The 12,972-nt window shown below is 42.0% G+C and overlaps 1 protein-coding gene across 3 annotated transcripts in view; it reads right to left on the reverse strand.

Annotated features, from left to right (window-relative positions):
- The window catches only part of grm4 (glutamate receptor, metabotropic 4), a 201,008-nt gene that overhangs the window by 19,926 nt on the left and 168,110 nt on the right, over positions 1 to 12,972 (reverse strand). For all 3 annotated transcript variants that reach the window (XM_017480467.3, XM_017480466.3, XM_053683601.1), the window contains 3 exons: positions 7,945 to 8,145; positions 3,189 to 3,325; positions 1,970 to 2,905 (listed from right to left, as the gene is read on the reverse strand). In XM_017480467.3, coding sequence (XP_017335956.1) covers positions 1,970 to 2,905; positions 3,189 to 3,325; positions 7,945 to 8,145 — 1,274 coding nt within the window. The remainder of the gene's footprint in view (positions 1 to 1,969; positions 2,906 to 3,188; positions 3,326 to 7,944; positions 8,146 to 12,972) is intronic.

Here is a 12,972-nt window from a genome sequence, read left to right on the forward strand (position 1 = left end):
GAGGTACAGCTGAAAATATTATAAAGGCTTTGCTGAAAACTGCCATATTTCATTGATGTGGAGGTACAACAATGTCAAATGCAGCAGTAATGCAAAATAAAATTTACAGTATTAGTACTGGAGAAACTGGAGAACCTTAAGGAAATCCATGTGATTAAAAGAAAAAGAATGTCTGGAACTCTGCACAGCCAGTAGCCTAAGAGTTTAGGATTGGAACTGTCAGGTGGTAGTGGCACCCACTGCAGCACCATGCCGTAACTATTAAACATACTAACAAACTAATTTTATGTTGTAATTTTACTTCGCACCTCTATAAGGGGTAGATAGGGAACTCATACGTCTTGCCGCTCCAAGCTCTGAAACACACACCTGTATGTAATGAGTTGTAGATCGAGCTCTCTCACTACACAGACAATAATTACTCTGTCAACAACAAAATGGAGGAGAACCTCCCACAAGCACCATAACAACTGTGATTCTGCAGGGTGAAGATATGAATAGAGACAATTATAACTGCATCTCAGTAACCTTTTTCCCCTGTCTCATTTTCTAGACTACAGTATTACATGGAAATGTTATACTGACAAGTAAATGAAATTACCACAGAGATGTGACACAGTGGAATTTAATACAGTAAGCCACAACCTCTTCCAAGTTTCAGGCTGTATACAAGCAATCATCGTTCACAGTTTCACAATATTCACAATATTCAATTTGCAAAGATAGCCCTGTCATTATGATTAGAAAAACACAACATTAGTCTTACCTTTGTAACAAGCATTGAACAGTCTTATTACATACAATGGAGACCAAAACCGCATGGCCTGGTGTAAATGATTCATAATGCCCCGAGTGACATTCATTGTGTTCAGATTGACATAAAACACCAACACAAATGATGGAGTGGGCATTCTGTTTTTAGACACCTGGCGGTAAGTGGGTGACAAGGCAAACAGATAAGTTAAATCAAGTGCCAAGGGATAAAGATGCAATTAATTGCTCTAAAAGACAAGTCATCTTACCCTCGCCAGGCTCAGCTATGCTTGTCAACTTAGATGATGCTAAGCTTAGGCTGTTTTGAAGTGTTGATTCCTTTCAGAATTCATGAGAATATAATGGTGTAAATTTGCCATGTCACACTCAGCCTTATCACCAGTGCTATGTGCAAGTTCCAAAAAATGAGCAAATTCCTGCTTCTTTACAGTATCCCTCTGATAGCACACACTAAAATGCAGATAACGATTGACTATTTATGGAACATGGGATTCATGCTTGAGAAGGAAAGGAGTTTCCCAAATAATTTATCAAAGGGAAACTCTGGCCATTCTGGTTTGCTAATTACCGCATGTGCACAATGTGAAACTGTATATTCTGGTCTGAGGTTCTGCCTGTGTTTTGGCAAAGCAATTACTATATTGGCATGGCATGCTCAGTTTGTTGTAATGGATAAAGCTAATTCAATAGTGTATCGTGAAACTGAAAGAGGAATGGGGTAAAAATAATTCTTATCTAAATCCTACTGGCAGAAGGTCCCAGGATTTCTGATTAAAATGGGTAATGCAGATTAAAGGAGTCTGAGCTAAAACTAAATGAACTCTTGAAAGGATCCCCTCAAGAGTCTATCCTCATTTCTTCTGTTTGTGTTTCTGGGACATTTGCTATCAGTGTGTTACATCATCTGCAGAAAGTCAACGTTCGATGGCCTTGCTGTATCAAAGCCACTTTCATCTTTGACACAGTACAGGATCAGCAAAGGAGAAGGCTCTTGTTATCCAGGTGCACACATCACTGTTAATGTGATGATCATGTATTACAGCTCATGAATATGCTGTAGCTTGATTAGAGCCAAAAACCGAATTATTAGCTCTCTCCCCACTGCCTGTATTCTCCAAATCACTTGTGAAAAATTATGTTGCAATTACCATGTTATATGTCTGGCATGTTTTGTAGTTCCAGACTCATTTCTTACCTTTTCTGTGGACTGTGACGTGCCGAAGAAGATGGGTATGAAGGCCAGCCAGATAATGCAGGTGGTGTACATGGTGAAGCCGATGGGCTTTGCCTCATTGAAGGTCTCTGGCACCCCACGTGTCTTTATGGCATAGACTGTGCATGTGACCATTAGCAGCATACTGTACCCCAGCAGGCAGATGAGTGACAAGTCAGAGATGTCACACTTGAGCACACCCCGTGCCAGCTCTGGATTTGCCATGCGCTGATCCTCATAGTCCACAAAAGCCTGAGGAGGGTCCACTACAAACCAAATACAAACCCCTAATAGCTGGACTGAGATCAGGCTAAAAGTGATCAACAACTGGGATGCTGGGCTTATGAAACGTGGGGCACTCACTGACATCTTTCCCTGCTCAAAAATACGATAAATACGGTTGGTCTTGGTTAGCAATGCAGCATAGCTAATACTCATTCCGAGTCCTAGGAAAATGCGTCGGAGTGAGCAGATCCCAACATCAGGAGATGATATCATGAGGAATGTAGTGGCATAGCAAAGAAAAATGCCTGTAAGCAGGACATAGCTGAGCTCCCTTCCTGATGCCTTCACAATTGGAGTGTCATTGTAGCGTATGAAGGTGACCACCACAAACAAGGTGGCCATAATGCCCATGATGGCAAGGAGAACAGGTATGACAGCCCATGGTGAGCTCCATTCCAACTTTATGATCGGGATTGGCTGGCAACTTGTATGGTTCTTGTTGGGGCGCAAGTCAAAGCGGCACATTTTACAGGTGAATGGGTCCGCCTGGTACTGGTAGCCATCACAGCGCTCGCAATGCCAGCAGCATGGGATGCCTTTCACAACCTTCTTACGCCAGCCTGGTTTGCATGGCTGACTGCAGATGGAGGAGGGTATTTGCTTTATACCACCTGGCCACTGCATCTCTGGTATCTGTGATGTAAATATATTGCTCATTATTCACACCAACTAGTAACAAAAAATCAGGCTTGCTTGAAAAATCTGTACTGACTAATCAATTTTTTTCACAGCTTGCAACAAATTAGAGGTTTCTCCTCGCCATTTCTGCAATCATTAATCAAACAAATCATTAAGTAAATTGTGCATTAATCACCCATAGACACCCATAATATGAAGCATGGAAAAGGCACACGAGAAATGAAATATACAGTATGTACTGTTATATTCTGTATAAGGATTAAAAGAGGACACTTGCATTAAGATGGAGTTGGTCAGTCCACTGGCCAATGATTTTGTACTCTGCTGTTTTGTTATTTATCTGGTATTGGTAGATATCATAGCGCCCAGGAGCATCCCCATTCTCATTGAACTGCACAGGATTTCCAGCTATGCCTGAGAACAGAAGGCAGAGATTATTAGAAAATCACCAAATGTGTTAAAAAGTCATTAGCATAATCCTCATCAAAGTAACAACTCTGTGATGAATAAAATTCCTGATTTTGACCATAATAAACTAATTTGGAAACTGTGACATCCTGAAACCAATACAATATGAAACAAATATCTTTGAATATCACTAATTTAAATACAATATGTACTGAAATTAAATCTACATAGAACATAACAGTAAAATTGTTAATTAAGTTAGAGCAGAATATGACAGCATACCCATAACTAAGCATGCTTAATAAAACCTCATACACTTTTATTAAACAAATTTACTGGGTGCAAAAAAATTTATTCTTGCAGGAGACACTGAAAAAAGCATGTTAAAGGAGACTGGATAACAATGCTGCCATATCCCGATGATGAATTTCTAATTAGTTGCCTTGTTCTTGATAAAAGCCTGTGCCAAGTTTTTGCCAATCTCTAGCTCTAACCTTTGAGCTAAGCTATCTGTATTCATAGCACCTGCCCATGTCTAACCCCAATTCCCAGCCTGGCAAATCCCAGAGCAGCCAAGTGTACAGCAAAAGCAATTGTTTTCGGTACTCGTGTTTAGCTTACTTTCTATTTCACAATCCTCGTAGGGCTTTCTCACTGAAAGCTAGGAGTGATTGAAAGAGAAGTAGATTTCTGTTGATGAATATCCTCCATCTTTATTTAAGACTGGAGGATGCAAGATGGTCATTCCACTCAGTGCAAGTCAGTGAATATTTAACTATATATTTATCCATTTTCTGTATCGCTTATCCTATACAGGGTCAGGTGAGCCTGCAGCCTCTGCCAGGGGATTCAGGGCATGAGGCAGGGGACACCCTGGATGAGGTGCCAAACCATCATAGGGCACAATCACACACACACTGACACACCCATTCACACACTATGGACAATTTGGAAATGTCATTCAGCCTACAGCTCATGGGGAGGAAACCAGAGGAAACCACTGAAGCTCAGGGAGAACATTCAAACTCTTCACAGACAGGGAAGAGGCAAGATTCGAACCTCGAACCTTGGAGTTGTGAGGCCAACAAGCTAACCACTAAGCCACTACTATTTCATGAGGATGAACTATTACTCAGATAATACATAGATAAGATACAAATAATAGTATTTGCTTTTACTGTTGCAAGTGGCAAGATGTCCCAGGGTGCCCTCATGCCTGTGTCACCTTCTGGCTCTCCATCACAGTTAATGTGTCATAGCTATACCTGCTTGAGTTCCTGCTTGCACTCTAATCACAATATACACTGCATACCTAAGATCATACCTAATGATCTGTTTTCTTTCTCTGTTGAGTTGTTGAGTGTACTCCTGCTGCCAGATGTGATGTCTGTGCCTGATCCTGACACACTGTAATTCTTCTTCTGCTTGCAGCTTCTGCAATTGTGACTCACCTTCTGCTGCTGTGGCTGTTCCCACGTGGATACCCTAACACTGCTTGTATCTATGAACTGCTGCTATAATCATAAAGACTCTCCTGTGTTTTTTACATGACTCTTATTCACAATATGCTCACAATAAATATCCTTTCAACACACTTGTCAACTGTTTGGATAGTGTACAGAAGAGTAATGACTTCACTTTAATTGCAGTATTCAGTGTCATTTTGAGTTTGCCCCTGGCTTGACAGTCAGTATGTTTACATGGACAAAAGTAATCCAATATTAACCAGATTAAGATAATACTCTGATTAAGAAACTACCATGTAAACAGCAATTTTTACAACAATTTTTTATTACCTTAATCTGACTAAAATCATACTCGAAGTAAACACAAATCGAATTAAGACATGTGGAGTATTCCTGTTTTAGTTGCATTATTGACGTGCATTACAGACATGTACACACCTTATTCACACTATTAATGTCGTGTGGGAGTTTTCATTGCATTTTGTGACAGGACACGTACACACACGGCAGTGCTCAACCATTTGACAGTAAACAAGAGAGCATGGCTGCATCCGAAACCGCATATTTACCTACTATATAGTAAGCAAAATACATGTATTTCAGCTAATATATAGTAGGTAAGTGCACGGTTTCAGACGCACCCCATGGCTTCAAGCAGTTGTCTATTTGCACATATAGCATAACAAATAATTAACTGCACTTGAAGCTTTTGTAAAATTAAAAATAAAAACAACTAAAATTGTATACGGTACAATAATGAAGACACACTGTATGTTAATACATGAAATTCTGGAGGGAATGTCGGACAGCGTGGCATGGTGACGTAATGACGTGTGCCGTTAACCGATCTATGTTCTATAACATGTAAAATGGGAACATGAAAGGAATATTCTAAAAGTGACTAATGTAAACACCTTAATCACAATAATATCTTATTCAGAATAAGGTCAACAATTAGATTACTGCTGTCCGTGTAAACGTAGTCTATAACTATTTTTAAAAGCACTATCCAAACTTGAATTTAATTGACTAATTGATTTACCATTAATACAAATAGGTGGTGACTTGAAAATCTTGTGGTTATGTTTGTGTCTGTAAAGAGCTACTTTGAAGAGAAAGCTGCTGCCCAGTATATTTGAAAGTCTGAGAGTATGGCTCATCAAGTCAATTGATTAGGTCAGGAGGTCAAAAGAATATACCGTATTCCCCAACGCATTCTTCTCTACACAGCGGGTTATCTGACCAGCCATGTATCCTTTCAAAAGGCGTAATCACTGAGCAGCCCATATAATCACACTGACACTTCTTGCACCACATGGTAATTTTCTAATATCCCAATATATAAACATTTCAACTCAAATTATGTGGTTCCTGAGCACTGCCAGGCTTCAAAACTTGTTTAGGAATTATGATTAGCTGACATTGACTTACAAGATAAAACGAAGCAACAGTTGTTCGTGAAATTTGCCAACAGTCAACCTCAGTGATGATGCAAGAAGCAGCAATATTATGACCATGAGGAATAAAAAAAAAAAACAATTGCAGATGAATCCATGCTTTACTGTCTCCTGCATATTTCGATTCGATGTCCCGTATTTAATGACCTTAGCATATTCCATTCATTCTTAACCAGTATACAACCAAATCATGATTTATCAGTGAAAATGTTTTCCCTCTTCCTTCTTCCCTGCACCAAATTTATTTATACATTTTCTGAGCATATAAACTCATGGGATGAAAAAATCTGCACTAGTTGTGCTTTTGGTAATTGTCTATGCTAGGCAGCCAGAGAAACTACTGTAGCAGTTCACTTATGCTCTAAAGCAGAGTGCACTTTGCCTGGAGTGACTGCTGCATGGATAGAAAACCGATGGGCTGTTCAGTTCAGTCTCAGCCTATTGAAGTCCCTAACCAGGTTCACTCAAAGACCCATAAAAGCAGGAAGACATGGAACGCTGAGAGAGTCTGTGTGTGTGTGTGTGTGTGTGTGTGTGTGTGTGTGTGAGAGAGAGAGAGAAAGATTTTAAAAAGCATTGAAATTTATGATGAACAGATAAATTAGTGACTACAGATTCATTGAGTATGTTACATCTCATTAAGCCAAGAGCCATGTACATGTGCTCTATGGAGAATTTTCAGTATATGGAAAAAAATATAATGCTACTGTTCATTCCATAATGCTATTACTTCTTTTCCCACAATATTTTCCTTTATTAGGAAAAAATATTGTGGGGAAAGGATAGGAATATACACATATACATTATATGGCCAAAAGAATGTATACACCTGACCATCACACCCATGTGTGGTCTTCCGCAAAATGTTGTCACAAAGTTGAAAGAATACAACTGTAAAGGGAGTCTTTGCATGCTGTAGCATTAAGCTTTCCCTTCACTGGAACTTATGAGCCTGGCCCAAACTTGCTCCAGCATGATAGTGCCCCTGTGTACAAAGCAAGCTTCATAAAGACATGGCATGTTGTTTTAGGAGCAAAGTCGGGGAAACAACACCATATTAATGCTAATAGTTTTGGAATGGGAAGTTCGACAATCACATATGGCTATGATGGTCGGGTGGCCACATACTTTTGACCTTTTTATAGTGCATTTCACATTCCACTATGCCTAAAATGTCGGTGGTGATTGGCTATACAATTATCTGATACTTAAAAGATAACAAAATGAAATACATGTAAAGTTGTGAGCAAAACCTCTGTGTATTTGCCAGAGATAACCATTTCCCAGGTATTTGCTGATTTCTGCTGAAGCAAGGATCATTGTATGTAACCTGTCAGCAACCAGGACAGCAGTGTTGTGTCACTGTTATTCTTTTAAAAAATACTGGTTGAGTCATCGAAAGATTCATGATCCTATTCTGCTAAAAAATTGAGGCAATATTATAGGACAAGGCTTGTAGATAACCCTGCCACTGAAAAACTGAAAGAAATGGGATTACCTAAATAAAATATGGATAGCTTGCATATAGGACATGCTATTTGATAGACCATTTTATTATTTTTGGGCAGACACTATTTACATGGATATTGTAAATACCTAGCAAATTGTTTTATTGTAGCAAACTGTTGTCCTTGAATGACTGTGTGGCTTCACACATTATAAAACTGCTGTTGCAGGGTGAGATGTATAAGTCACACTGTACCTGTTATCCTCACTTCACGGATGTACTTTAATAGGAGGCTTCCATCGATAGGGTCCATTCTGGAACAAAGTCCCACCTTGGCAGGACATAGGTCTCTGTGCATGTTATGGAGAGCATGGGCCATAGTGTATACAGCATCAATCACAAACATTACTTTTCCCTCTTGCTCATACGTAGAGTCTTTTCCAATCCTCTCTTGATCTGGAAATCAAAAACAGACATGGAATGTAGTTGCCTTCAAATTAATTTAACTATACTGTAAACTGTAACCTTATATATACTGTATCTATACTGATCAGCCAAAACAATAAAACCACACATTCTAGCTAATACTGGCTAACTTGCCTGTAATCAATAAAAAAAAGTGTCAAAAAGGTAATACATTACCGATACAACAAACAGAAACATTAGGTTACTTGTGTAACTCCGATTCTCTTTCAAACAATCGCTAGGTATCTCACTATGGGAAACGCCTCAGGCGTGATAGACTATGGAAGCACCAATTACACCACAGGTGTCCGAAAGATGGACCAATCACTGCTCATGACAAGGAGCCCACCCCCTTCCTATATATACAGCTGTGATCCACAAAATGGCATTCTAAGCATGTTCTTCCCCAGTGTCATGCGAGCAGGGAAGCTTGGTGAGATACCTTGCTCTGTTCTCATAGAACCGGGGTTACGCATGTAACCTAACATTCTCTTTTAAACAATCGCTCTGTATCACTATGGGAATGATTTAGCCAACTCCCGTAATGCATGCTTTCTGAAGACCCGGCAAGAAATAAAGATAACCTTTCAATTCTCCAAAGAGCCAACCTTAAGAACTGCATGAGGCATAGTAGGCAGTGACATCAAGATGGTAAAATCTGATAAATGTATGAGGGGAAGCTCAGCTTGTTGCAGCACAGATATCTCCCACATAAAATCCCTTGAACAATGCCCATGAGGTAGCCATACCCCTTGAAGAATGAGCCCTTAGGCCTGCCGCTGAATGAAGACCCATAGATGTATAGGCCAATTCAATTGCCTCCACCAAACAATGGGAAAGGCGATGTGAGGAGATCGGCTTACCCTTGCATTAAGTGGTCCATGAAATGAATAACTGATCATTCGTCCTGAACAATCATGTCCTGTTTAGATAATAGCGTACTGCTTGTACACAGAGTGTGCAATTTCCGCTCCTCTGAAGAAAAAGGAGGGCGCTAAAAGGCACGTAACTCCAAAGTGGAACAGTTATAAGCTGAATCACTGACTTTGAGAATGAAAGCAGGGTTAGGCAGCAGCGTAACCTTGCTGTCATCTGGACTAAAATTCAGACATGCCTGATGAACCGACAAGGCATATAACTAAAGCAAGCAGTAAGACCGTTTTCAGAGATAGGATCTTAATATGAACACTTTCCAGAGGTCCAAATGGGGCGCAAGTTTAAGCATTCAAAACCATGGACAAGTCCCATTACAGGACCATCCACTTCGACACTGGTCTCAAACGCCTCACCCCCTTCATAAAACCGCATATAAGAGGATTCCATCCCACTGATACTACTGTGAAGCCCACTTGACATGCCGAAATAGCTGCCAGGTAAACTTTAATAGTAGAAAATGCCCTCCCATTGGTCATTAAGCTTTGCAAAAAGCAATGTATGTCACTCACTGCACAGTGAAAAGGAATAACTCCTTTATGAGTATACCAGTCCTCAAGCACATGCCATTTAAGGGCTCTAGCCATAGTCTCACAAGCAGGAGCTATCAGGAGGAGAGATAATCCGTTTTCTCTTACTCTGTCTAGGGTGAGAGAAATTAGACTATTAGGTAGGAATGCATACAGCTACATGTTAGGCCACAGGTGTGCTAGCGCATCCACACTCAAAGGCGCATTTTCGTCCCTGAGAGAGAAATACAGCGGACACTTTGCGTTTGCCTGCGAGGCCCTGGAAGATCTTCCAAATCTGATCTACAGGTAGAGCGACCATTCTCCGTATAACGGGTTGCCCCTTGAAAGGAGATCTGCTCCAACATTCAGGACTCTCGGAATGTGAGCCACATGCAGCGAGCTGAAGTGCACAGTGCACCAGACAATCAGCTTGCGAACTAGATTGTGCAGTTGCAATGAATGCATTCCCTCCTTGGTGATTGATATATGCCACCACTGTCATGTTGTCTGTCCTGAGCAGAACATGAAACCCTTCCAATAATGGGAGAAAATGTTTCAGGGCCAGAAAGACTGCCATTAACACCAAAAGATTTATGTGGAGTTTGCGAATCTGGCATCCAGCGACCGTTTACCGATCAGCCCTGAAAAACCAGCCCCCAGCCTGTCAGGGATTCATCCGTTGTCACTACTTTTCTCAGAGACAAGCCCCCCAGCAGGACCCCTGTCTGGAATACACAAGGGTTTCTCCACTGATGAAGAGCCATCACACACTCCGTGGATATTGTCACTCTGCCCGCAAGGTGCTGATGAGGACACAGATGCCTAGCAGCTACCATCACAGGAAGTCTCTCATGTTTAGCAAGCCCAGCAGGACCACAGACAGTGACAAAGCCATCATGCCCATAAGGTGGAGACATCTCCTGAACGACACCAGGTTTCCCTTACGAAACTGGGCTAGGCACTGAAAAAACACCACTATCCTTCTCTCCGAGAGCATAGTGCGGTATATTCGCAAACCTAGAGACTCCATCTTGTTAGATGGAATCAGCTGGCTTTTGGCATAGTTGATTCTGAATCCCAGATTCATGAGATGAGACGTGAGCATCTGTGTCCCGTTCCACATGCTCCCATGAATGAGCACATATCAGATAATCGTCCAGATAAGCAGATATTCTGAGACCCTTGTGTCTCAGCAGAAATAGCGCTGCCTCTATGCACCTGCTAAACATGTGTGGAGCTAGGCTGAGCCCAAATGAAAGCGTAACAAATTTGAACACTTCGCTCTGAAAGGAAAACCTGAGACATTTCCTGTGCACACGATAGATGCTTATATGGAAGTAAGTATCCTTGAGATCGACCGCGGTGAACCAATCGCCCTGGTGGATAGAAGGAGTGAGAGCCACAATTGTGAGCATCTTGAATTTGTACTTCCTTAAGTGTATGTTCAGAGCACACAGGTCCATTATAGGGTGTAAACCCCCATCTTTCTGATTAATTAGAAAATAACGGCAGTAATAGCTCTTCTGAGTTTCCCCCACTGGAACTCGCCTTATAGCTCTTTTCTCCAAGAGGGAGGATATTTCTGCTTCCAACACCTGAGCTGTATCCCTATTCGCTACAGATGCTATGACCCTTTTGAAAGGAAGGTTTTTTTTTTTATAGCGAACTGAAGCCTGTAACCCTTGGTTACAGTCGTGAGGAACCAAGGATGCACAGAACATTCTCTCCAAACCTCCTGATAAAGAGCCATAGGGTTCTGCTGAACCAATTTCATAGATGGAGTTCTGCCACCATCTAGTGGACAAAGAGAAAAACAGCAAGGATCTGTGTGACTCAGAGACCAATTTATCTCTTGGTTCATTGTTATGATTTTGTTTTTGTCTCCCTGTGCCCTCGCCATTGAACCTGGATGCAACTGAGAATTTTTTATTTGCTTTGAACCCAGGGGCTGAAGTGCTATGTGACAATACACTTGAGAACTTGTGCTTGTACCCATTAGACCACATTCTTTTGGTGGCTGAGGTTTCTGCACTTGAGCATGTGGTATATCTGTCAGCAGTCCATGGTACATTGTGTGTTGAGGGGGAACTGAACTGGCCTGAACACAATTAAAACCATTTTTTGCCCAAACTCCACATCCTCCGCTTCTTTGCGAGTGGGGGAACAGACGTGGAGGACATCACTGAAAACCCTAGGTATCTCTCTTCTTTTTGTTGGAAGGGGTAGCAGACCTAGACTTCACAGCCACAGTGAATGGCTGCTTTCCCCATGGCTTAGCGTTCGAAGCCGTGGGGAGCAAGCCGCCTGATCTGCACTCTGGGGTTTTGCAGTCCTGGACACAGTTAAAAACCTCCTATCCTGCATCAGAGGAACAGGCCATGGAGGAACAAGAGGATGCAGTTCTCTTTTATATGGCAGACATATGTCTTTTAGGTGGCAGATGCCTCACCTTCCTTTTTCTGAAGGTTGCACCTCTGTCTCATCGCCGCAATAGCTGGGCCGAACAACCGACTCAAATCCACGGAAGTGTCGGGAAAATCTAATTTCTCCCTGCCCCGATGCTCAAGAGCCAAAGAGACCTCTTGCCATCAATGGCGAGAGCCATAGTATGGCCGCAGCTTTGCAGACTTTTCCAGACCACCGGGTTTGGATTGCTGGCATCCAGCTGAGTGCCCAGCTTCACCAATAACTCGCCTTGATAGGCCATCAACAATGAAGTGACGTTAAGTGCCTGCACTGCCAATGCTGATGATTTAGATATCTTCTGGTACGTGGAAGTGGTGAAGCTTTCCATTTTCCCAGTGTGGGAGGGACTGTCAGATATGAGAGTGGTCCGCCTCTTTGGATGCAGGTGGTGAGCCACTGACTGTTCGACTATGGGAGGGTTAGAGAGCCCAAGCCCCTCCACCTCACTCACATCGAGCAATGAGTAGCCCTTGATGGGCACGCTATAAGAGAAGGGTTTATCCCACAATCATTTCATCTCTGCTACACATGCCAGCCCCCCATGAAGAAAGATCCCATGGGGGAGAGGGTTGGACCCCTTTAGCCGAAGGAGGAATAGTAGCGAGAAATGGATTGTCTAGAAAATGCAGCCACCCAAAGCCTTCTTTCCAAAATCCTGGCTGGCATTACACAACAGTGCGCGCAGCTTTCCGCATCCACCAGAGCAGCCTGAGCATGTTTGACACCCATGTATGCAATACACCTGGATGTGGATCCCTGTCTGAGATCATGAATCCACATGCCACCAGACATAATCACAAAGGGGCATCTTTCCCTTTCTCCGCGGCGACCTTGCACACCGACATGGTGAGTCAGACTACCCAGCAACTTGGCTCGCCTTAGCACGTTAGCTAACCCTAACTTAGCT

Source organism: Ictalurus punctatus, chromosome 11 (genome assembly GCF_001660625.3).
Source record: "Ictalurus punctatus breed USDA103 chromosome 11, Coco_2.0, whole genome shotgun sequence".
Taxonomy (NCBI): Eukaryota; Metazoa; Chordata; class Actinopteri; order Siluriformes; family Ictaluridae; genus Ictalurus; species Ictalurus punctatus.